The sequence below is a fragment of the Aspergillus nomiae genome, assembly GCF_001204775.2.
Source record: "Aspergillus nomiae NRRL 13137 chromosome Unknown contig00001, whole genome shotgun sequence".
Lineage (NCBI taxonomy): Eukaryota > Fungi > Ascomycota > Eurotiomycetes > Eurotiales > Aspergillaceae > Aspergillus > Aspergillus nomiae.
Genome location: NW_015378056.1, coordinates 109,255 through 131,948, shown reverse-complemented (window position 1 = coordinate 131,948; position 22,694 = coordinate 109,255). Strand labels below are relative to the sequence as shown.

At 48.7% G+C, this 22,694-nt stretch overlaps 9 protein-coding genes across 9 annotated transcripts; 5 read left to right on the top strand and 4 right to left on the bottom strand.

Annotated features, from left to right (window-relative positions):
- Positions 1-92: 92 nt before the first annotated feature.
- ANOM_000183 (uncharacterized protein) lies at positions 93-1,336 on the top strand (the record flags this gene model as incomplete). The annotated part of the gene is made up of 4 exons (XM_015545441.1): positions 93-356; positions 407-631; positions 689-831; positions 892-1,336. 4 exons carry the CDS (start codon positions 93-95, stop codon positions 1,334-1,336), a joined length of 1,077 nt encoding a protein of 358 aa, XP_015412576.1.
- A 1,792-nt stretch (positions 1,337-3,128) lies between these two features.
- On the bottom strand, positions 3,129-3,872 carry ANOM_000182 (S-(hydroxymethyl)glutathione synthase; the record flags this gene model as incomplete). Its single annotated transcript, XM_015545440.1, has 1 exon — positions 3,129-3,872. One exon carries the CDS (start codon positions 3,870-3,872, stop codon positions 3,129-3,131), a length of 744 nt encoding a protein of 247 aa, XP_015412540.1.
- A 766-nt stretch (positions 3,873-4,638) lies between these two features.
- Positions 4,639-5,778, bottom strand: ANOM_000181 (putative esterase; the record flags this gene model as incomplete). The annotated part of the gene is made up of 4 exons (XM_015545439.1): positions 4,639-4,821; positions 4,884-5,075; positions 5,178-5,398; positions 5,514-5,778. The coding sequence occupies 4 exons, from the start codon at positions 5,776-5,778 to the stop codon at positions 4,639-4,641; spliced, it is 861 nt and encodes a 286-aa protein (XP_015412541.1).
- A 1,177-nt stretch (positions 5,779-6,955) lies between these two features.
- Positions 6,956-8,434, top strand: ANOM_000180 (zinc-dependent alcohol dehydrogenase; the record flags this gene model as incomplete). Its single annotated transcript, XM_015545438.1, has 4 exons — positions 6,956-7,076; positions 7,153-7,248; positions 7,298-8,106; positions 8,156-8,434. 4 exons carry the CDS (start codon positions 6,956-6,958, stop codon positions 8,432-8,434), a joined length of 1,305 nt encoding a protein of 434 aa, XP_015412513.1.
- A 1,792-nt stretch (positions 8,435-10,226) lies between these two features.
- Positions 10,227-11,925, top strand: ANOM_000179 (MIP/aquaporin family protein; the record flags this gene model as incomplete). The annotated part of the gene is made up of 4 exons (XM_015545437.1): positions 10,227-10,636; positions 10,707-10,941; positions 11,009-11,550; positions 11,613-11,925. The coding sequence occupies 4 exons, from the start codon at positions 10,227-10,229 to the stop codon at positions 11,923-11,925; spliced, it is 1,500 nt and encodes a 499-aa protein (XP_015412595.1).
- Positions 11,926-12,682: 757 nt separating this feature from the next.
- Positions 12,683-14,203, top strand: ANOM_000178 (putative pentachlorophenol 4-monooxygenase; the record flags this gene model as incomplete). The annotated part of the gene is made up of 1 exon (XM_015545436.1): positions 12,683-14,203. The coding sequence occupies one exon, from the start codon at positions 12,683-12,685 to the stop codon at positions 14,201-14,203; it is 1,521 nt and encodes a 506-aa protein (XP_015412596.1).
- Positions 14,204-14,644: 441 nt separating this feature from the next.
- On the bottom strand, positions 14,645-16,488 carry ANOM_000177 (Cys-Gly metallodipeptidase dug1; the record flags this gene model as incomplete). Its single annotated transcript, XM_015545435.1, has 6 exons — positions 14,645-14,834; positions 15,036-15,175; positions 15,221-16,156; positions 16,236-16,303; positions 16,370-16,401; positions 16,457-16,488. The coding sequence occupies 6 exons, from the start codon at positions 16,486-16,488 to the stop codon at positions 14,645-14,647; spliced, it is 1,398 nt and encodes a 465-aa protein (XP_015412587.1).
- A 2,103-nt stretch (positions 16,489-18,591) lies between these two features.
- On the top strand, positions 18,592-19,092 carry ANOM_000176 (GPI anchored serine-threonine rich family protein; the record flags this gene model as incomplete). The annotated part of the gene is made up of 3 exons (XM_015545434.1): positions 18,592-18,719; positions 18,792-18,926; positions 18,981-19,092. The coding sequence occupies 3 exons, from the start codon at positions 18,592-18,594 to the stop codon at positions 19,090-19,092; spliced, it is 375 nt and encodes a 124-aa protein (XP_015412588.1).
- Positions 19,093-20,768: 1,676 nt separating this feature from the next.
- On the bottom strand, positions 20,769-22,117 carry ANOM_000175 (uncharacterized protein; the record flags this gene model as incomplete). The annotated part of the gene is made up of 4 exons (XM_015545433.1): positions 20,769-21,731; positions 21,813-21,841; positions 21,927-21,970; positions 22,029-22,117. The coding sequence occupies 4 exons, from the start codon at positions 22,115-22,117 to the stop codon at positions 20,769-20,771; spliced, it is 1,125 nt and encodes a 374-aa protein (XP_015412589.1).
- Positions 22,118-22,694: the final 577 nt, after the last annotated feature.

The following is a 22,694-nucleotide window of genomic DNA, read 5'->3' as shown; positions in this document are numbered from 1 at the left end:
TGGTTACCTCTGCTCTGTGGGCGTCATAATAAGTCCCTTGTCAACATCTCGCATCTCGTTGATGTGCTGCCTGTCTCCCCTTCACATGCGCAATGGGTAGGCTTGCAAAAGACAACTGGAAGCCTACGGTCAATGTCGTGACCTGGTTTCTCATGACGACGGCCATCCTCTGCGTTCTCACTCGGCTGGGCACCAAGTACTGGATCTTCCGACGGTGGACGACAGATGACTACCTCAGTATAGTCTCGATGGTACTGTGCGCGGCGCAGTCTCTAGCCTTGTCGATGGCCACGGCCCATGGATATGGTGAGCATTATGGCGGGTTATCAAGGGCAGCCGTGGACCACATCTTGAAGGTGAGTTGTACTTGTTCCTCGATTTCGAGACATCACTCATAGCTTATAAGTCGCAATACGCTGCAGCGATTCTCTTTATCATGACGATGTGTCTTTCGAAATTAGCCCTTATCCACTTTATCTGGAACGTGACACCAGCCGCGTCCGACCGTCGCATTGCTATCGGGTTAGAAATTTTCACAGTCCTGTGGGCTGTAACAAGTGTTATCGCCTCCATCTTCCAGTGCACGCCGCCTCGAACATGGGACTATCTGAGTGGACAATGCTTCAACATGGTACGCTATGATCTTCTCCATGAGACCCAAAGAACACCACTAACATGCGAGACCTAGAGCGCGTGGTGGAACTATCTTGGAGCAACGAATATCCTGTCCGAGTCGGGGATCATTGTCCAGGCCCTTCTGATTATCGTGGGGATCCAGGCAAACTGGACGAAGAAAGGCACACTAGCTACTATCTTTGGACTTCGTATATTGTGAGTAATACCGAGCAAGATATTGTAGTTCTACTATGGGCCGCTGATGCAGCACTCGAGTGTGATCGCCGCCATTATCGGCCAACTGATCTATATCAACAAAACCATTACTTCCAAAGATCCCACGTTCGATACCTGGGCGGCTACCGTATCGACACAACTTGTTCAGTGCTTGAGTGTCGTAACTGCCTGCTCCCCACAGTTCAAACCGTTCATGGATAGTTTGCGCTCCACGGGCATGCGCATTGACGGATTGACAAGTTACAATATGGCATCGACGAAGCGACATGGACTATCCTCGTTGCGGTATCACTCGACTTTTCGTGGCAGTGAGACTCACGAGCTCACTCCAGTCCGCCCTGTCAAGGACACATATGAGACAACAGTGACCGCGTCAGGAGCGATCTCCGACGGGGACGCAGAGAGTCAGTCAAGCGAAACCCATATCATTCGGGAGGTAAGGACCTTCGCGGTGACCGAGTCAGTGCGCGATCGTCGTGATTAGCTGGTGCTGCATGCGATGTGCTTCGGAATGTTGTCTAGGCCATCCACCAATGGATCCCAGTATTTTGGCTCTTGTTCTGCGGGCCACTACGTGTTAGTGCTGCCTCGGTCGGTCTTCCGGCCACCAAAAATAAATTAATAAATCATCTGGGTGGTTATCCTAGCCAGTGTATATTAGCCAGAGAGGAACGTAGCCTTCTTGGCGTTTCACGTAGCATTCACGCATTCCCTTCCTTCCACCCGCGGTCCTTGGCGTACTTTGGGACTTTTTCGACGGGACTTTAGGCTCAATCCATTGACATAGGCTGTGCATGTAGTATGGCTTCAATGTACCGCATGTTCTGTGAACAATATACCATAATATAGGCACGTTGATCACTCTAAGAAGAGGCATGCCTTAAAACATCATACGGTTAGCAGAGCGAGGGACATGCACGCCCTCTGGTTTAGTATGGCAAGGGTCAACGTGGCACGGCTTATAAGGTAGCAGTTCAACAGAGACTACAACCGCAAATATCTCCGTCGGCACGGCCCGACAGTCTCAATCGACCGTAATCCGTCCAATGTTACATAGACCACGGTCAGATCTTTACGCCAAGTAATGTGTGCTCCGATCCCTGTCCCTGGAACAACAGGGGGTGCGTTAGACACGGGCCGGGGACCCGATGTGTCTGGATGGTAACGTGGCGAGAAATAACGCGTGGTAGGATTCGTCGCTCACTCATCCGATGAAGGGACGCTTTTCTCGGTGTCGCCAGTAAGATGCCCGTGCAGATCGAGGCAACTAGAGGAAGTCAATCGAACTGAACACGCGCTGTTGTTCAGCATTCTGCGGATCTTTATGCCTAGAGTGCGGCGTATGTTAGAATGTGTGGATTAACAGAGAGGTAAAATGGACATATAACAAACAGGAATTAAATACAAATTTAAGTGCAAAGGTAGAAAAAGGTTGTCTGGCTCTGTACTATAATGCTGAATAAGCAGTTTCCATCCATCAATTGGCCGGATGGTGTAGTTGGTTATCACGTATCGTTAACACCGATAAGGTCCTGGGATCGAGCCCCAGTCTGGTCATTGCTTTTTGTCCTGTCTCTCTTCTCCTCCGAGGTTTATTTTTCCTTTCTTCTTATCTTTCCGTGCTTTCCTCCTGATTGTAACTCGAATTAAGCCATCGGATTGCTTCTCAATACTGATTGTTGCCTTGGTTGTGAGGCCTATCCTGAAAATATACAACTCGGTTGATTGTGCGGATATATATTTTCAATGAATAACGCCCTGTTGTGGGGCTGTCACTGTAGTATTTCCCCAATTATATATTTTTCAATACGGCCTATTACTCCATTCATCCCACATTTATAGATACTTATACCCCAAGCGCAACAACTGTTCGTTAGTCAAGACCAATGAATCTATCTTAGTACATTTCCGATTTTGGTCATATTCAAGCCATGTAGTCCGTAGCCTACTTAGTTGGCCGATCAAGTGACTGATGGAACTAAGTTATACAAAGCTATGTAGCATACATTAAATGACCTCGGTAATACCAGGACTCCGCACATACCAAGCCCAAGTGCCTGGACACGTTGGCGCTGTAACTACAAGTGGTGTCGTTGTGCATTCATATTGTTACTCTACGGGGAGTGCTACTCCAGTGTTACGTTGCGTAATTCAGACGTTCCAAGAGTCAATAGCGCCATGAGCTCGTTCTAGTCCAGCCTACACAGCATAGCCCTCATAGATTGATGGGAAAAGTGTAAGCTTTATCTAATGATCAATGGACCGCTAGATACATTTTATGCCGCAAAAGTGAATCCCGCCTTCTGTGCGTTAAAGGTTGCGATCAGGTCCATCAGCTGCGGTGACAAAACGTCGTACGTATCCAACCCAAGTCCTCTGAATCTTGCCCGCACATCATCCATACCCTTGGGGTTGAAGCCCTGCTCGATAATGGATGACACGAAGCCGGCAAACTGCGGCTCTTGCCATCCTTCCTCATTGGAGAGCTCCACATGCACAAAGTCCAGCCCTTTGAAGGGATGGTCCTTTTCGATCCGGCCGTACAGGTGCACACCGCAGTCCTTGCAGGCATGGCGTTGTATCGCAGCCGATTCGTCGACAATCACGAGCTTGGATTCGTTGGCCGTGACGGAGAGGTTTTCGCGTGGCACCACGCCAACAATGGAGAAGAGCGCCCCGGCTGGTTTCCAGCACTTGGAGCAGCCGCAGGCATGGTTGTGGGCGACATTGCTCTTCAGGGAGACAGCGACTTGGTTCGAAGGGCAGCGGCAGTACAGCGTTCCACCGGCAAAGTTCTGGCGTCCTTTGACGATTCCGTTGTCGATGAGAGGGTGGAGAGACATGGCCGTGGTAATTGTGATAACGGTAGTGGTTGAAACGAGAATAGCACTGATCGGGCTTGGTGTGTTCCAATATGCTTCCGGACTCGAGATCTCGTTGCTCTTATATACCTGCCAGGTCGCCAACCGTGGCTGGTCGATCCTCCGCGTGAGGGGTGGTAGACTGCCACAAGAAGCCATGATTCCGTCATCGACTGCGTGAGTTCCTTGGAGAGGGACGAGGCCTTCCTCTTTCTTCCCTCTTCCTTTTCTCATCTTTTCCTCTTTTCTTTTGTTGGCGATAAACTGATGGCTTCATCCCCCCTCATCCCCCCTCACCAGCCCCTCACCGTCTCCTTGTTACCCATATTACATTGCCTAGATTTGTAACATCAAGGCTCCAGAGCTGGCCGGGATAGGTCAGTGTCGTGACTCACTGGAGGGCAATGTAACTTGCATGAGGGTTGAAAGAGAGTTCCAACTCATTAAATCCCTCCCCGACACCCAAATCGGGCAATTCGCCTTTCAATGGGGGAAATTGAGCTAAACCAGATTGTCGTTGTAGAGGATCCCATCTGCACAGAACTCGGCAAGGTGTATAAATTCGGGTCCTTGCCGGCTGATTGGTCAGCTAGTACTACTGTTTTTGTCGAGGACGATTAGCCCCACCATAGTATACAACGCACGTCAGAAGTGCTGTCACTCCACCTGTTCTATAGATATTTGAACTTGAATCGACACAGTGCCTGGTTAATTATGCTCGCCGGCCCATTGTTCTGGGTTCTAGCGGCTTAGGTTGAATGCGTCGTGGCGCCTTGGAATACAACTCTATTTGCTCTATGTATGGAAATCATGCTAAAGGTGGCACATTCAATATACGCACTGATAGATGGATCGTTTACTGAAAATTATTAAGAAAGGCCATGGCGACTGCTTCCATGATGTTTTATTTTGTAACCTTTGGATACTATACAAGATATTTTGCCGCATGCGCAATGTGGTCATCCGAGAATGACGCCATGGTGTAGTAGCTATGGTCGTAGTCTGGCTGATAGCGTATCTGTAGACCCTTGACTCCAGCTTCAGTGACTGCTTTCTCGAAGTTTTCGGGAAGAAGTTGGCCTTGCTTGTAGAAATTATCGCCAGTACCCTGGACCGACATCAGTCTCTGAATGGAGGATACAAAGGATCCGGGAGGGGGAGGACACGAACCACGTCGATAAGCATTTTCAAGGGACCTTTCCATCCTTTCACCAATTCGGTAGAATCATATTCTTTCCACAGGTCCTGGTGATTCTCTCCGAGATAACCTGAAAAGGCCTTTTGGCCCCAAGGGCAGTTGATAGGGTTACAAATGGGCGCAAAGGCAGAGACAGATCGGTATTTTCCGGGGTTGCGAAGGTACTTTCTGCTGTTAGCGCGGACTCCCCAGAATCATAAATAAAAAGGAAGGATAAAGTGCGCATGCTATATCAATACCGTGAAGCACATGAACTCGAGACATACCAACATTAAAGCTCCGTGGCCGCCCATACTGTGGCCCGTGATGCTGACCCTCTCGGGATCCAGCTGGGGAAAGTGCTGGAAAACGACATTGGGTAGCTCATCTTTCACGTACGTATACATATTGTACGCTTCATCGTAAGGCTTTTGGGTGGCGTCTACGTAGAACCCGGCACCTGTCCCAAAGTCCCAGCTATCGTTCTCTCCCGGAATGTTGAGGCCTCCTATGAAGTGTCAGTTATTTCAGCACCATAATCATGCGGCTGAATTTCAAATGACGGCTCGAGCATCAGAAGTGCATCGGGAAATAACAGGGCAGGAAGGATAGAGGAATCGTACGAGGACTGGTATCGGGATATAGCACAGCGATTCCATTCTTGCTGGCCCCGTGCTGGAAAAACCCTTTCTCAGAGCAGTTATCGGCGGTACACGTCAGGCCAGATAGATAGACCAGGACGGGAATTTTCCTCGGCGGATCCTCAAAAGCCTGCGGCGGAAGATAGAGGTTGAAAGCCATCTCACATCTGGTCGAAGTGGCCCTGTGGCTTAGCTTCAGAAGCTTGCCGCCAAAGGACGCGATAACTGCCTTTGTGATAACGACCATTTTCTACTGCGTAAACGTTGTTTTGTATTCCTGATACCTTGCAGTGGTGTAGGACATAAGAGTGCGTATCAGTATATTGAGCGAAGTACCGAGGGGAGGGCTTGCTTTAAGACAATCGACAGTAATTGCGGTGGGAAACGGGGTCTACCCTAGTGACTCAAAGGATGTTATGCACTGGATATGATTGTCCCAGATCATACCCATTAGCCCTACGATATAGATATAGTTGCCAAGCTAAGATATCCTAGGTTGCTTCGGACCCTGGGTGGAGAGACATCTAACTAGCCTTTCTATCTAGGAAACCCTGGACCTCTTGGCAATCATTTAGAATACGTTGTGATTTAACGTTGATGGGCAGTTATTGTCAGTGGTCATTGGCCAATTAGTCTTTCCTAAATCAGCCCGAGATACTTCTCACTTAGATAGAGTCGAGGCCCTTGACCCACGTCAGAAACGACTGATCAGCGGCCAGATCGGCAGTAATGACCCACTGGGTATTTTTGAATGGACTTTATCTGGCTTGACGCATCATAAAGTTCTGAATTGTGGGGCTACCAGACACTCCTTGGTTGGTTCCACTGGGGATAGAAGTTTCTTGCCAACGTGAGCTTCCTAAGCAAAGTCTGATTATAATCAACCCGTGGATCTGTAGCGGAAGCACTGTGGGGAAACGTCATTGCTCCTAGCTTTGACCACTGCATCATCGCATGTAGTTTCCTCCCGCCATGCAACAGCCACGACAACACCGGTATCCAGGCTCACAGTCCGGTGCACAACAAGTGCATAGCCAGATGCTTCCCGGCGGAACTGAGAACCCGACACAAGGAGCACACTCAACGATCGATCCCCTTCGGAAAGACAATCCGGTGCGGTGATCGCGGGCTGTAATGATAAAGCAATCCCTGGTTGGCTACATAGTCTTACTACAAGATGCCAAAGGCAAGTTGGATACTTTGTCCGGCAACCATGATGTAGATATTGCAGGAAATAGCGCCTAGGAAAGTTTCGAAGATCAAGGCATCAGAGTGACGTCTTAGGCGCGTGGTACTAGTGCTATGTGAGTGGCACTTATCTATATCTATATAATCTACCCTCTATCAACATATCTTGGAAAAGATACTCAAACCAATAACCTTCTCATCCTCTTCACATTTGGGTTACTGCACCTCTCGCAATAATGTCTAGCGCAAAGCCGGCTCTCACTACGGACATCAGCAACTATGGTGATACTGGCCACGGAGACCCCACCCAGACAATGAAAGCCTTGACGTGGCAAGGAAAGAATGAAGTGAAGCTCGGTAAGTAGACTAGCAAACAACTCATTGGTCGTCTGGAAGAGAAAGGATGATACTGACCATCTTTATCTGACTACAGTGGAAACGGCTCGGCCAACCATCGTGGACGATGAAGATGTGATTCTGAGGGTAACAGGAAGTACTATTTGTGGAAGCGACCTTCATCTCCTTCACTGTACGTGATTGGCTCCCAAATTGAGCTGCAGTCCTGACCTCTTCTACAGCGGCCATACCTGAGATGCACAAAGGCGACATTCTGGGCCATGAGTTCTGCGGAATTGTGGAGAAAGTCGGCCCCAAAGTCAAGAAACGCAAGATTGGCGAGCGAGCCGTCGCTTCCTTCCAGATTGCCTGTGGGACTTGTTACTATTGCGAAAAGAAACTATCCTCGTTGTGTGAAAGAACCAATGGCAGCGAGAGCGAAAAGGCTCTTTATGGACGCCGAACGGCAGGTATGTTCGGATATTCACACTTCACCGGAGGGTTTGCAGGGGGACAGGCGGAGTTTGTGCGGGTTCCCTTTGGGGACGTGAACCTGTTGCCGTTGCCAGATGATGTCCCGGACGAACAAGGGCTCTATTTATCCGATGTATTGGCCACGTCGTGGAATGCTGTGGTTGATACCGGGGTTAAGCAAGGAGACACCGTTGCCATCTGGGGAGCAGGCCCTATTGGGCAGATGGCCGCGGAGTTTGCAGTTGTGAATGGCGCCAGCCGAATCATCATGATTGACGGTGGAGAGGGACGATGGCGGCTCGATTTTATGAAGACGAAGGTTCCGAACTTGGAGACGATTGACTTCACCAGACTCCCGCGCGGAGAAACAGTGGTAACCATGTTGAAACAAATGTGCGATGGGCGCGGTCCAGACATCGCAATTGAGTGTGCCGCTGGCGAGTATGCAAAGGGGTTGGGCCACGCCATCCAGAGGACATTAGGCATGGAGAACGACACATCGGAGCTCTTGAACGAGATGATTGAATCCGTTCGAGGCTTCGGGTGTTGTGGGGTCACCGGCATATATACCGGCTATGTAGGTGGCGACCTTTGATATCATTGTCAATCACTAACCCTTGGCCTAGTGCAATCACTTTAATATTGGGTCCTTGATGGAGACGGGGATTCACCTGAATGGAAATGGTCAAGCGCCGGTGCATAAGTACTGGAATGAACTACTCGCCCTCATCCAAAAAGGGACAATCTGCCCATTGGATATGGTCACTCATCGCTTTGACCTCAACGATATGGAGAAGGTCTATGACTTATTCAACCGTCGTGCAGATGGCATGCAGAAGGTTTTCATTCAGACGAGGTTTTCAGCCCCCCGAGATCCCGCTTCACCTGCTTTGACTGTGTTTTGATGGCCCCCCTACACAAAAGAAATGATGTCGATTGGTGTATACCGCTGGATCTGAAAGGAAATGTCCAAGTGCTACTGAACAAGAATATATACCTAGGAATGCGGTATAAATACTTCTGTCGTGTGTTTCTATAATCTTTGCCGCCAGGATCAGGAGCGCTTGATAATTTATATAGGCATTCTCCATCATGATATTGGATTGGGTCAAATGAATTTCGTACAATATCTCGAGCTTTGTACATGCAATGGAGGAGGCATAAGGCATAATGACTAAGCCGTATAAGCAAAAGGTGCATAAGGTGTTGAGGTTGGGCGTACCTGAAGCCAAGCATTCGCATCTCCACCTTGCACAAGAGGAATTCCGACCTCCAATAAACTGACTGTATAGAGTATGCTAAAGCCGCAGGATGGACCTGTGGACCACGTATAGTAGACCGTAGGCTGCTAGCGTTTGCAATAAGGATGGTAGGTACCGCCATCTCTTCCCCGGCTGGTTGCCTTTTGGATACCTAATCGAAGTTTATACTGAGGTTTGTCTCGCCCGTCTATAATTTTCTTCACACTAGCGTAATAAAGATACCCCGTTAATAACCATGTCCATTGGTTTTATGCTCGGATCTTCTACTACACCACGATAGAAGCACAACAGTGTGCTGGTCGTCAAAAACCAGCTGGCAACACCCCGATTGTAGTCGATGGCACCCAACGGGCGCCATAGAGCGGCGACTTGAAAAGCCAGCTGCTATGGAACAGCCTGGCTACATGATCCAGCAAGTAACGGTAGGAATATATTGAGCAGTGAACAACTAACATGCGATGACGTAACCACACTGCAATCGCCTTGCATGCGGAGGTTCTAGAAAGAGGACGCACTTGCGTACACGACGTGAACTGCTAGGATCGGTGACTGAAGTTGGGGGATTTGAAACCCTGAATGGGATAAGCTTGAAAATTCCGCCTGATACAGCAGTAGTGATTGGCTGGATGGACAGCCGGTTCCAAAGGTAGCGATCGTCAGTGGATCCCTAGGGCTAAATATGATATTTTTACGTCGTGATCTCCACCAAGCTTATTCAAGCTCAAGGGAGAACTTTTCCCGATCCCGATAGCAGTTGATGCCATGGGGCATTTACCAATATGCGTTAAGCTCACCATTAATCCAACAGGGGCTAAAGTTCTAGAGGTCGGGATCGACGTGTTGTCTGGTTCCTTGAAAGTCCTGGTGTACCTCTGGATTCTGCTGCCAACCGGGATGGCATCCCGAGATATCACTGATGAACATTCTAGAGCCCAGATGCCGTCCAGGAAAGGTGCTCGATATGTTTTGAGAGGTCTATGGAAAAGTAGATGCCACAGTTTGTTAATTGCCAAGAAGAATGTTGAAGTTTTTCTTTCGCAAGGGTTTCGGGCAGCTCGTGACATCATGGATCCGCTCAATCAGTCGCGATAGGGTTGTTTGCCACGCGACTCACTGAAAATAATCAGGGAACGTCAATCATAATTAGATAACTCAGTGAACTCTCAGAGGTACTATGCTAGAAAAGCTCTTGGATATCGTGGTCCCCACAGATAGTAGAAAAGGCAGGAGGGAATCTATGCTAGTGTTCAACTCGATCAACGTACCCTGTATTATCATTGGTGATGATGTTATGATATAATTCTTTTTATATGCCAAGCTAGCGTTTCATTCGATTCTCTGCTTATATATTTTAATTCTATCTCTTCCACTTCCATCATCCTTTTCATTTCCTCTTCCTCCCTAGCGTTCTAATCTAGACACCCGAAGATCCGAGATGCCGGAGGAGCAAGATCTGGCCGATGGCCGTCAGGATAGAAATAATGACCTGAATACATCGCAAGAAAGTAGAAACGAGTTGTCAAGGACCCATGAACAATCAGACAATATGAGACAAGACAGACAGCGACCACCACTTCAGTATCGCAGCACCGGATCACAGCGACCGTCCCGATACTCTCAACTCAGACGACGACAGACAAACCAGACCAGTCGGACAAACCAAACGATTCCTTCTCTTGCCGGCCCACGAGAGCCCGACACTAACTCGATCTACATTCATCCAGAGTATCATGACATGAATCCCGACTATGGGAAGACCAATGAAGAGCCGGTTTGGGGTTTAGCAAAACCCCTTCCACGCGTGGTCCGACCAGGCATGCGTCGCCATGATGGCGGTGGGACAACGTCTGCCTACCCAACAGGACAAAAGGGAGAGGCAGAACCAGTGCCCGAGTTGGAGGCGACTCCCGACCAGGGAGACGAGCAGGGAAAAGATGGCCAAGCGGTCTCGAGTCCTCAGTCGCGCCCGGGATGACACAATGCTGCATCAAGAGATGTCCAATGCGGACCACCCCGACCGTGTGCCGCGTCCCGTGGAAGACGAGGTAACGGAGGATGGGAGCAAGGCGTACGGGGGCCAGCCGGAACATTTCAACAAGTGGTCTATGGTGCGGCACCAATTGCGGGAGCCTTTTGCTGAATGGTTAGGGGTAAGAAGATATCCTACCCATTTCGAACATTGCTCAAGAGATACAGTACTGACGATGGGATGGGCAGACTACCGTTGCGATGTTAATCGGACTATGTGCCACTCTGGCAATATCCACTGGGGGAAGTGATGCAGGTAACAAACTCGCTCTTTACTGGGCGTGGGGCCTGGCTATTACCGTGGGAATCTATATCGCTGGTGGCATCAGCGGTGGACATCTCAATCCGGCTATTTCCATTGCGCTATGGATTTATCGAGGGTTTCCAGGCCGGCGCTGTATCTATTATGTGATTGCTCAGATTCTGGGGGCTCTTACTGCCGGTGGGCTTGCATATTGCATATACCGCGATTCAATTTTCCACAGCGGTTCCAGCAGTGATTCCGGCATCACAATGGGGGCGACTGGTCTGAGCTTCTATACCGAGCCCTTGACGTACGTCCGCAATGTGACGGCCTTCTTCAACGAATTCGTCGCTGCCGCTATTCTAATCTGTACAATCTTTGCAATGGGTGACGATAGCAACGCTCCGCCTGGCGCGGGTATGCACTCGTTCATCATTGGCCTCTTGATCTTTGTGTTAGCCATCGGGTTCGGTTACAATACTGGAGGGTGTGTATTTTCCTGCTTGTCTGCAAGTTGTCTGAGAGACGGCCGCGCTAACGAACGTCTAGATGTTTCAACCCAGCCAGAGACCTTGGTCCTCGCCTCGTGGCCCTGATGGCAGGATACGGTGGAAGCACATTCACCGAACGAGGAGGATGGTGGTTTTGGGGCGCTTGGCTGGCTACCATATCTGGTGCCCTGGCCGGAGGCGCAGTGTATGACGTTTTCATTTTTATTGGAGGAGAGTCTCCGATAAATTATCCGCGTACTCGTCGCCGGAGATCCAAGCTGAAGAAGGAAGCGAAGTGGCGTAGAAGGCTCAATCTGGGGCGTCAGAGGCTTCCCAGTATTGAAGAAGCAATCAAAGAGCTGGAGGAATGAAGCTGGCTTTCATGCATATGTATACAGGAATATAGAACTAATAACATCTCTTAAGCCGACCACTAGAGCCTTATAAACCATATGTTTCTGGGCTTGACACCAGACTGCTAGACATGTACTTCTGGACATGCTTTTGCAGTCTAACATGTAGAGATTAAATATACCGCGTGATGCTATAACACTTGGGATTCTCAGGACATGTGGCCCTGATCATTCCTTGCCACAAGAATGGTTAGATGGTTCACTTGATGAATATCTACAAGAGGGCCGTTGTCATCTTGTTGATAGTACGAGATCTATGTATAGATATCAGCCGTCGTTGGCCGCTGGCATTGTCTCGTTTATTTGGTCTCTCCATTGCCATCGAGATAACGAAACCCTCTCTAAGAGAGACTTGATGGTGTTCTAGTCTTACTGAAGTTATGTTAAGCTCTAGGCCGCTTTCAGGTTGTAGGAATGAGCCAAGCTAACAGGTGTTGGACCAATATGGAGGAAGTCCAGCATGGTGCGTGGCATGTCTTGTCCAAGCAATATCCATACACGAAGGTGCCTTCTTGATGTAAAATTTTGTTGGTTGTGGTCTAGTAAAGGGGTCAGTAAGAGGTTGATTCATATGCGCCGTCGGTGTTCGACAGCCCGAGCGGAAGTTAGTAAACCCCGAGATGGTCTACTTAAAACAACTCGTGAAAGGCTTGTTTTGCAACTCAGCTCGATCACTGTCAAATCACAAAACCAACCGCCGGTGAAGATGCAAATCATGGACAAAACTTGGGATGTTATTATTGCTGGTGCTGGGCCAGTAGGACTGTTTCTCGCATGTGAATTGGCCACAGCTGGTGTCTCGGTACTCGTCTTGGAACGTGAGACACAGCCAGAGTCACCTTGGAAGGAGGGATTATTTGGTCGTCGCGGCCTCTATATCCCATCAGTAGAAGCATTCTACCGTCGTGGCATGTTGCAGGAGATCATGGGTGATGAGAAGCGTCCGATGCATTTCGAAAACACCCAAGGCTTCCAGTTTGGGGGACATTTTGCGGGCTTGGTGGTTAATGCCAACAATATTGATTTTTCACGCTGGCCGTATCACTTGCCAGGACCGTCTTTTCTTCCTGGCCCAACCTCTCTTGGACGTCTCGAGACTGTGTTGTCGAAACGCGCAGAGACACTCGGTGTCAAAATCCTTCGAGGAAGGGAAGTCTCCCAACTAACCGATGAAGGTGTCTCCGTGCAGATATGGGCCGGCGATGAGTGCTTTACGGCACAATGGCTAGTCGGATGTGACGGTGGACGCAGCACAGTTCGCAAAGCTGCTGGGTTTGAATTTGTCGGGACAGAAGCGCAGTTCACTGGTTATATTGCGATGTGCGATCTCGACCAGCCAGAGTTATTGCAGCCAAGATTTACACACACACGCTCGGGAATGTATATATTTAGCGGGCCTGGACATCTGCATGTCATTGATTTCAATAGGGGGTTTGACCGGTCTCAACCCATTACGCGGGAACACTTTCAAAAAATACTCCGACGAGTGTCGGACACAAACATCGTTGTCAAAGCGCTTCGTCAAGCCTCCTCATTTACCGATCGCGCGAAGCAAGCAACAGAGTATCGTAAAGGACGCATCCTTTTAGCTGGCGATAGTGCCCACATCCACTCCCCATTGGGCGCGCAAGGATTGAGCACGGGGATTAGCGATGCCATGAATCTCGGCTGGAAACTTGCGGCTACCGTTAAAGGGGTTGCATCTGCTGCTCTGCTCGACACTTATTATCAAGAGCGGCACCCAGAGGCCGCACGAGTGCTTGAGTGGACTCGTGCTCAAGTGGCGATACTACGCCCAGATCCATATGGCCAGGCCATCGCAGATGTCATGCGTGACATGATTAATACTCAAGAAGGGGCCACCTACCTCGCGGATCGCATCTGGGGACTTTCACTGCGCTACGAGCTGGGCGATACACATGCACTGGTGGGTTGTAGCGCTCCAGACTTTGAATTCGATGATGGGCTGCGACTTGGAGCTATGTTAGAGGAAGGCTGCTTCTTGGTTATTGACTTTGGGAGCAACAGCCAGGTAGCAGAGTTTGTGGAATCTTTAAATCCCCAACAGTTCATGGTCCAATACTGTGGACGTAGCGCAAAGGAGAAATTCGGGCTGAAGGGTTTATTGTTGCGACCTGATGGTGTCGTCGCATGGGTCTCGACAGACGAGATTGAAATAAAAGGACTACAAGATGCATTGTCCCGTTGGGTAAGCGTGACTGTAATGGAGGCCTGAATATAGCATATTGCATGTCACATCTAAATAGTATATCTGGAGTATCGTCCTTTGAATAGATACTGGTCGCATCAAGTCCTAAGGGCCATGAGATTGATGTTGCTTATAGCTCTGGGAGGCTACAAATAGGATTGAAGGACTCAGATGGACATGAAGAGGGATTGACGATATCTGTGTGTCTCCTTGACTATGGCCTGTCATTAACGAGGGTGAGGGAAGGCCTTTCTTGGACCAACTGCTTTCATACTCCTCCTTTTCGCATGCTGTACCCGTACGTGGATTGCCATTTCAATTCAAGCGAAAATAAAAAGGGTTGATCAAGAAGAATCTCGTACAAATAGCGTTCCATACTGAAACAGTTTTTCAGAGGCAAGGAGGTAAAGATAGGCATTCTCGAATACAAACAGTTGAAGCTTGAAAAAGTTAGGAATGGCGACACGGCTATTCCTCGATACCTTTCTCTGCAAAATAATGGAGGTAGGCTCCCAGCACTTTAACACCATTCTGATAGTTTTGAACTCTCATGTTCTCGTCAGGACCATGTGCACCATCGCTCGAGGTGCCTATTGGAAGCAACATCAAGCTTTCGTCGCTACCTAGCCCTTTCTGGATATCCAATGCGACAGGAATACTGTACAATTGTTAGCTTCCTAGGTATGTGCCGATATTAAGGAGCCGTGAAGGCGCCTTCTTCTAGAGTAGTCTCCAAAGAAAGTAAATATGTAGTGAGGACTAAGTGTATCAAGGCGCAACAAGGTTGACTGGGCATTTCTAGACCCTGCAGGCGGAAGAGCATGGTATCGGCTCAAAGTAAAGATCACGGTCTACTAACCTTCCACCTTCGCGTGTCAGGTCTGGGGTCACATTGTCCCAAACCTTTTGTGTGGCTAATTCAGCGGCTTTGAAATTCCTAGCCTGTGGATCGGTACGCCACCATTCGCCACTATCAGTCATCTTGATGTCCAAGCCGTTCTTGCTATTCAGCTATTCGAATTCCCCTTTGAGATAGTTCGTTACCAGCTGTGTGACTTGCTCTGTAGTCATACTTGGGACGGTGCGAATGGAAAACTTTCCAGTCACCCACGGAGGTATGGAGGTCACAGTCTCGGGATCATTTGCTGAACCGTCGAACCCGTGGATAGACAGAGATGGGTACCTCCATCGCGCCATGAGTGTTCGCTTAGGGTTATTGAAGATTCCGCAATCGGTGTTGGGGCCGATTGAATTGTTGAAGTCTTGCATAGTGAAGTCGATATTATCGTAAGTCTCTTCCTCCTCTTCCGTTAGAGGCTCGATATCTTCCTGGATTCCAGTGACTAGTATATTCCCCTGAGAGTCAACCAGCTTCGAGAGGAGAGTGACCAAATCAGTCAATGGCTCATAGACAGTGCCCCCAAACAATCCACTGTGTAACTGAGTTGGGGGACCAGAGATCGTGATTTTGAAATAGTTGATCCCTCGTAGTCCATAGGTCAAGCAGGGCTTCTTAGTACCAAGCCAATAGTTGTCTGAAATACAGCCAGCATCGACATCTTCGAAAATCTTCCTTCCCTCCTCACTTGCAAGATAATCCGCGAGTCCAGTAGAACCGGACTCCTCCATTCCTTCAAAGCAAAAGCGTAGGTTGACTGGAATATCGACCCCGGCCTTCTGGTGTGCCTGAATAACATTGGCCCAGGCCACGACGGGACCCTTGTCGTCGGTCGTACCTCGTCCATAGTATCGCTCATCACCGACAGCCCCGGCTTGGGTAAGCTCAAACGGCGCGTAGTGCCAGGGCTGTACTGTAACAGGCTGAACATCGTAGTGACCGTAAATTAAAATAGTTGGCTTCGTTTGGTCTGGAGACTTCGGATAATGGCCAATGACAACGGGTGGCAGATTGCTGGGCAGGAGCTTTGGTTCTGCCTGTGCCCCAAGGGTGTTGAGCTCGTCCGCTAGAAAATTCGCCATCTAGGGTGCGAAGAAGACTTTATCAGCATCAAACCATACATAGCGACTTAGATGGATGCGTCCGTTGGAGTAAACTTACTTTTGTCAGCTCATCCCTCTTATCGGCCTCTGATGAAACCGATTGGATGTGGATGGCCCTTCCCAGCCCTATAATTGCCCATGTCAATCACATCACGATAGATACAAGGTAGTCGGGGGTAAGTCAACTCTTACTGTCTTTAAAGGATGAAGAAAGGTCGTCGACTCTGTCCTTTGCACTAGTGAGGTGATCACTGTAAATGGTTCATTGATTTTACATACGCATCGAAGAATTTGTCCAAATTGGAAGCCATTTTTCGCAGTTTTGTAATGTTTCTGCCTTAGCGTAGTGAAGCTGTGAGAAGAACAAAGATATGGTCTTCAGATGTATGTGTGGAAAACAGATGAAGATACATATTGTAGGCGTACCCTAACGACAGCCAGTGTGATACTCCGCCTCTTCGACCCAGCACACCATTGCAATGAAATGCCGGAAAATACATTAAAAGCTGACATCAGGATTCGAAGGTTATGATCGAGATGATACAGAGTTCTACTACCTAAACCGTTCTCAGTTTCGGTGAACTGGTACGATTAATGACTTCCACTTATTCTACCTCCAACCCCTCGTTCGCTGAACCATGGAATGCAAGAACTGAATTGGGATGGTTAATAGGCTCTCTCGGAGTGGCCCGCCTTCCTCTCGCTCCTCATAGAGAAAGCACATGTGAGATATTGCAGTGTATATAGTGTCCCTTACGTGGTGTTAAAAATCATCGGTCGTAGCATCCGCATCGCATAATTATACTCCGTCCTGATGCAACATAGAGGCATAATAAGTGTCAATTATAAGCGCCCCAGTGGATAACATATCCAGGTGTGAGAGTTTATTATATATCTTGTAATATAGTCCTTCTATGCAAGACTTCTTTGGAAGCCAAGACAAGTCCTGTTGTTTACTGTTCAGACTCCTTCATGTCAACATAAGAATAATCCGTAACAGTAGTTGTGGACGGGTATAGCTTGCCAAAGCGTGTGACTCATCATGACAATCTTCAGATGGTCTACGAGATCTATAGCTGTATCATGATGTTATGAAGAATATAGCTCAGACACTTCAGCTGGATTACGGAACCCCGAGTGACCAGGATCATAATAAGTAAACCCGAAGACAGAACATGTAATCCTTCCAAGTGCCTTCCGTTGGAACATATTCTGATGCCTGTCGTTTAATTTACCAAGTTGAGCATTGCTAAGGGCATCGCAAAATAGCAAAAGTAAAATTAAATATTCATTCGCCCAGATATTTACAAACCACTGCCATCTTGGCGAAGGCTCACCATCCATGAACTCAAGGCTGTGCACCCTGAACGCAGTTAACGTCAGGCCAGCGACCATAGCGCACTTCTCCTCGATATCGTCGCGTTACATGGTTCCTAGACATGTAAAGCTACTGCAGTTTGACTAATTTGTACTTACACATCGAGTAGACCATGACACCCAGCTGCGTATAAAGTTACTTGAGATATTGTACCATAAACTGCATCATATGGAATGCTCAGGATCGTAGCGTTTGGCAGTAGCTCGGTGTCCGATAATTACCTTCCGCGCCATAGACATTTGCGTACAGTTGAAACTTCGGACAACAGCGCATGCAGGCAAGCTTTACGTTACCAAGTTTGACCCAAGGCAGACATGGTTGAATATAAAATCATTCTCGGCAGCTACAATGTCAAAGTTCCGGAGGCCGGGGAGTTTGGTGACACAGAGATCTGCACTTGAATCTATATATGTTCCCTCTGCAATGGAGAATTTCGATTGAGTCGTGTGGTGGGATAGCATGCGAGACAACTTTGATCTCCAACTATATACATCCCTGGATGCTGAGACGCGCGAGACAAGATACTTGGTCCTGTATCGATAGCAATGCAACTACTTCTGCAAGGACGGTGAGCGACTGCACATCCCAACAGAAGTTCTTTCTCTACTTATCTAGTTTATCGGCGATCATCCTATTCCGAATGACTCCTTCGGCTATCAATTGTTTCGAGTTACATATGAAAGAGCGTCACTACAATTTGCAATTCGACGAGATAACGGTGAGCACTCTTTGATCAGGACATGAGGATGTACGTACAGTAGATAGTGGATTGCATTGACATTCTTGGGTTTCAGGTCTCTCGGCTACCGGTTGAGTAGAATGTACCTTCGGCGATAATCCAGAGTCCAAGTGGAAACAGCTTGAAAGATGAGCAAGAAGTAAGTATACTCATTTCCAGACGATGGGTATATATTGCCGCTGTGCTCTGCTCCGTTTCCTGCCTCATCGCTCTCTATCAACAAACACACTTTACGAATACTCCACAACCTCGAACAATTTTCGTGAAAGCACCCAGCTTCACCCAATTACCACCAAGATGCAGTTCATCCTCGTTTGCCTCGCAGCTCTTGCGTCTTCCGTCGCAGCCTATGAGGTCAGCACTCCAGTGACGGGTGATCGAATCTTCCTCCAGGCGGGAACCACGATCACATGGAGCGCTGTCAAGTAAGTTATAAGCTACGTATTCTCAGTCATCGAGAACAATGACAGGGAGCTGACATGCTGTCTGCAATCTAGCACCGATAATCCGTCCTTTGATCTCTGGCTGGTCAACATGCGACATTTCCCCAACTATGCCAGGCGTATCGATCAAGGTATCAACAGGGATGCCCAATCTTACAATGTTCAGGGTGTGAGCGGTGTTCCCGCAAAGTATGTACACGTTCTACTACTCTCACCTCGTGATCAGTTTCCTAATTCCATTAGCGATGGCTATCAATTCAACTTCGTCAGACGCAACGCCGATGAGACGGAGGCCAAGGAGCGTCCGTTGGCTCAGTCAAAGGACTTCATCGTTACCGGCGCAGGTATCATTTGATTCGGCTTCCGCTGATGGAGCTTCGCGGCCCAGCCTCTTTTCTGAGAGCTATGTTTGACTGCTTGATGTTATGTTGTTCATGATAGTGCTGTGTTCCTCGTCCACTATAATTGTGTCTGGTCTGTGGTCCCGCGTGTTTGGAGGCATAGGCCGCGGTGGATATGAAGGAGCATATTTGTGCTTTCTAGTTGTGAATGGGATCTTTCGGGTTTACTTTTGATGCAGATAGTATGCTGAATATGACCTGCTCTTTATTGGACGTAATACCTTTGGTATGTTTTCTAAGCCACACTTACAATGTCGGCCTGGGCTTCTTCGAACGAAAGACAATTCCGATCACGTCGATCATTGACCCGGTGAGATCTACATCAGCTGTAATGCTAGGATATTATGTGCCACCGTGGATGATATATTCTGGGCGAGGGGGAATTAAAAGGTAGTAGCCGCAACATCCGTAATGATAGTCACGGTGGCACCCAGGCAAAAAAGTAATGATATCAGCTCAGTACTGAGCTCTCACAGGGTGTTCTTCATGTACTTGAAGGTTCATTAGTTAGCGATTAGAAGCTATGCAAGTTATGGGTCGGGTAACTCCAAATTCCCTACGGAGTACGGAGTGCTCAGCGCGGGAACAGTCGAACGCCGCGGCGGGCTTGCTGGATGCGACCCTATGCCGAACGCCGTGGGGGATCGACACACGCTCACAGGGTATTTACGCCTCGCACCATGAGCACTGTGCATGGCGTATAGCGACTCATAGCCACACCCGGAAACCGATGAGTGAGCTTCATTTTTGCAGCTGATAATTACGCTATAGAGTCTTACGCGTAAGAGACGGCGTGAAGCACTTAAGAGGCAGAAAGACTCCAAAGTGCAGCCTGAGTTGCCGAGACCGGAGCACTAGTAATTTAGCCCCCATTCGGATAGCCAAGGGCCAAAGTCTAAGAAACTGAAATTGCTGAATGGCATGGTCAAATTGCGTTATTAATGCTGTGTCGATCGCATCGGCAGCGTCGAGCTCTTAACCAGTACAGGAAACAGGAACCGGAAGCGAAAAAAACATAGTGCAAAAGAATACTAGAGCCGGTTTAGTATATGCGAACCAGCGTACTCCGTAGGGAATTTACTTAGATGAATTTGAGACAGCCAACGCCGGGGATTCATTACAAGAAATCCCTTCATCCACTCTACCTCACGATGTCAGGGTAGGAACCCTAAAACGCGGCCTCGGGGATCGGGCCAACCCGCGCCGCCCAAAGTGTTAAACCCTTTAAACCCTAATCAACTCCACTTGGTGTATGGAAAGGAAAGACATCCGGCGGCCTCTGGCCATCCAGACCATGAATTAATTTTGTTCTGACGCTGGTGGCCGGCCCCACCCGATGGATAGACATTTGGAAAGCAAATTTCAAAGATGAGAGGCATTAACTGGCCGCATAAATTGTGCCCCACGGTAAAGTGGCTTAGCCCATGTCCGGCCCAAGATTTGTTCCGCTTGATTATTATTGTCGTTGATTGCGATCATCTTGATGCAGCGTAATTGATCGTCTATTTAGCTTTTTTTTATATTTTTGATGTTGTTTTTACGTGCTGCCTAGCTGTCTGGCCGAGAAGTATAGAGTTATTATCACATATGGAGAGGGAGAAGAAAAGTAGAATCCTCGGAGTGCTTGATCTTATTTATTTGCGTCATAGCTTTCTTCGATATCGTAGTCCACCTTACGCCATATTTCCAAATGCCCTTCCGCTTGAGGGTCACGAACGGGCAAATTGATCGCCTCCTGACTGGCTGATGTAGAAATTACATGGGCAGAGGACTCCCCAAGGCCCTTGGGCTGCCACCATCGTTTGGGACTCACATATTTCCGATCGGCCGGAGGCTTTGTGGAGCTGGCACCCCCGGAAAGGACCCCGGAGGGATGTGATGGATGCCCTTGCTTCGTAGCGTATCGACTATGATATTGTGTCAAGACATTGCCGAAAAGCTTGCGCAGGAGGGGCCACCAGCACATGAGGTTGGCCACGTAGATGGCGGTGCTGGCTTCGCGAATATACCAGATCTGATAGATCGTCGTGAGCGGCGAGTGGAAATTAAAATATTTGTTCAGGATGGCGGCGATCATCACGAACACTCCCAACCCGAGCACACTGACGAGGAGAATCTTCTTGCGAAGCGACATTTGCGTCCCTTTCAGTAGGGGAATCGGTATGATCAACATGCACGCATCGGACGAAAGGTTGAATACCGCCTGCGTGATGGAATAATGTTGGTATGTCGCGCACTGTGCGTCCTGTGGTGGAACAGCCCAGTATTCATGAAACGGTCGGCAATACACGGCGAAGTAGGTAACCTCAATCACAATGAAGCCGAGGAGGACATACCCGGCGAGGAGCTTAACGAAGAGATGCCAGCTCAGCATCTTCGTTAGCTTCCAATACATGGCAACGAGACATGTTTTGACACCCCATGTCGACAGAAGCATGCATTGTTCCAGGCCAATCACGATCTTGCTGCCATATACTCGATTCGCCACATCCTTGGGGTCCGCCAGTATCTGTGGGAGTTGCTCGGTGGGGAAAAGGTTGGTGTTGTAATTGGAAGAAATATTGATGAGGACCAGGAGTGTCGTGTAGATACCCTACCAAGTCAGCCGAGTCGTGTGAGCGCCATGGGTTTGTATACGAGTAGTCGATACTCAGAAAAATGATGGAACACGTACGAAGGTGACACTCATAATGTAGTCATCCACTACTCTGTTATTAGTATTTTGTGTAAATAGTACTCAACGGTCCGAATACCGGCGGCATCCTGTGAATTGAGGCTCAGTACGCACCTTGAAGATTTCGGATGCCTCCATTGGATATGCTTCGAGCGATACTGTTTATTCTTCTCAGCTCCTGATGTGTTAGAAGGGGGCAGACACCGGTCGCCCTACAGTCTTCCAATCCAGATCACCACAGCTATACTCCAGAAGACAACTGCTTCTACCATGAGCTGGTGAGGAGTGGGTGAAACATCTCCCATAGTAGATCGGATGCGATCTCTACGTATCTGTCGAGGAGCCAGCAGCGATCGGAAATGCACGAGGTCTTCAGCGGCAGTGGGTTAGTGGCGCTCCCTAGGTCTATAAGATAAGCTAAAAATTTCGTACAGGTTCATATTTTGCTAGACCTGGACGCTTTGGTACTCCAATCAACAGGCGAGGACTCATGTTCCAGACATGGGGCGTCTCCCTTGGACATATTAATGCCGTACGCGAATCCCGGTCTGCAGATTGGCATGTTTCTAGGATTCATATCCTTGCTCGGAATGCTGAAGGAAAGCAGGCCCGAGACGCTAAATCTTCATGCGACCGAATGAAGAGTGACAGCAAGACTTGGCCACGATGCTTAGCGCGGTGGGGGTCAAGCGAGCTGCGGCGTTCGCCTCGCGTATCTGCGCCGATTTGATTGAGATGCATATCGTCCCGCCCTCGCAGCCCCTGCAGCAACTATCGGAAACTTACGCAATGTTTTTTCTATTCTTTCCCGGCCTCGCTGTTTACTTTCTCAAATTCCGGGTTGCCCTTTTTTCTTTTTCCTTTGTTTTGTTCTGCTTACCT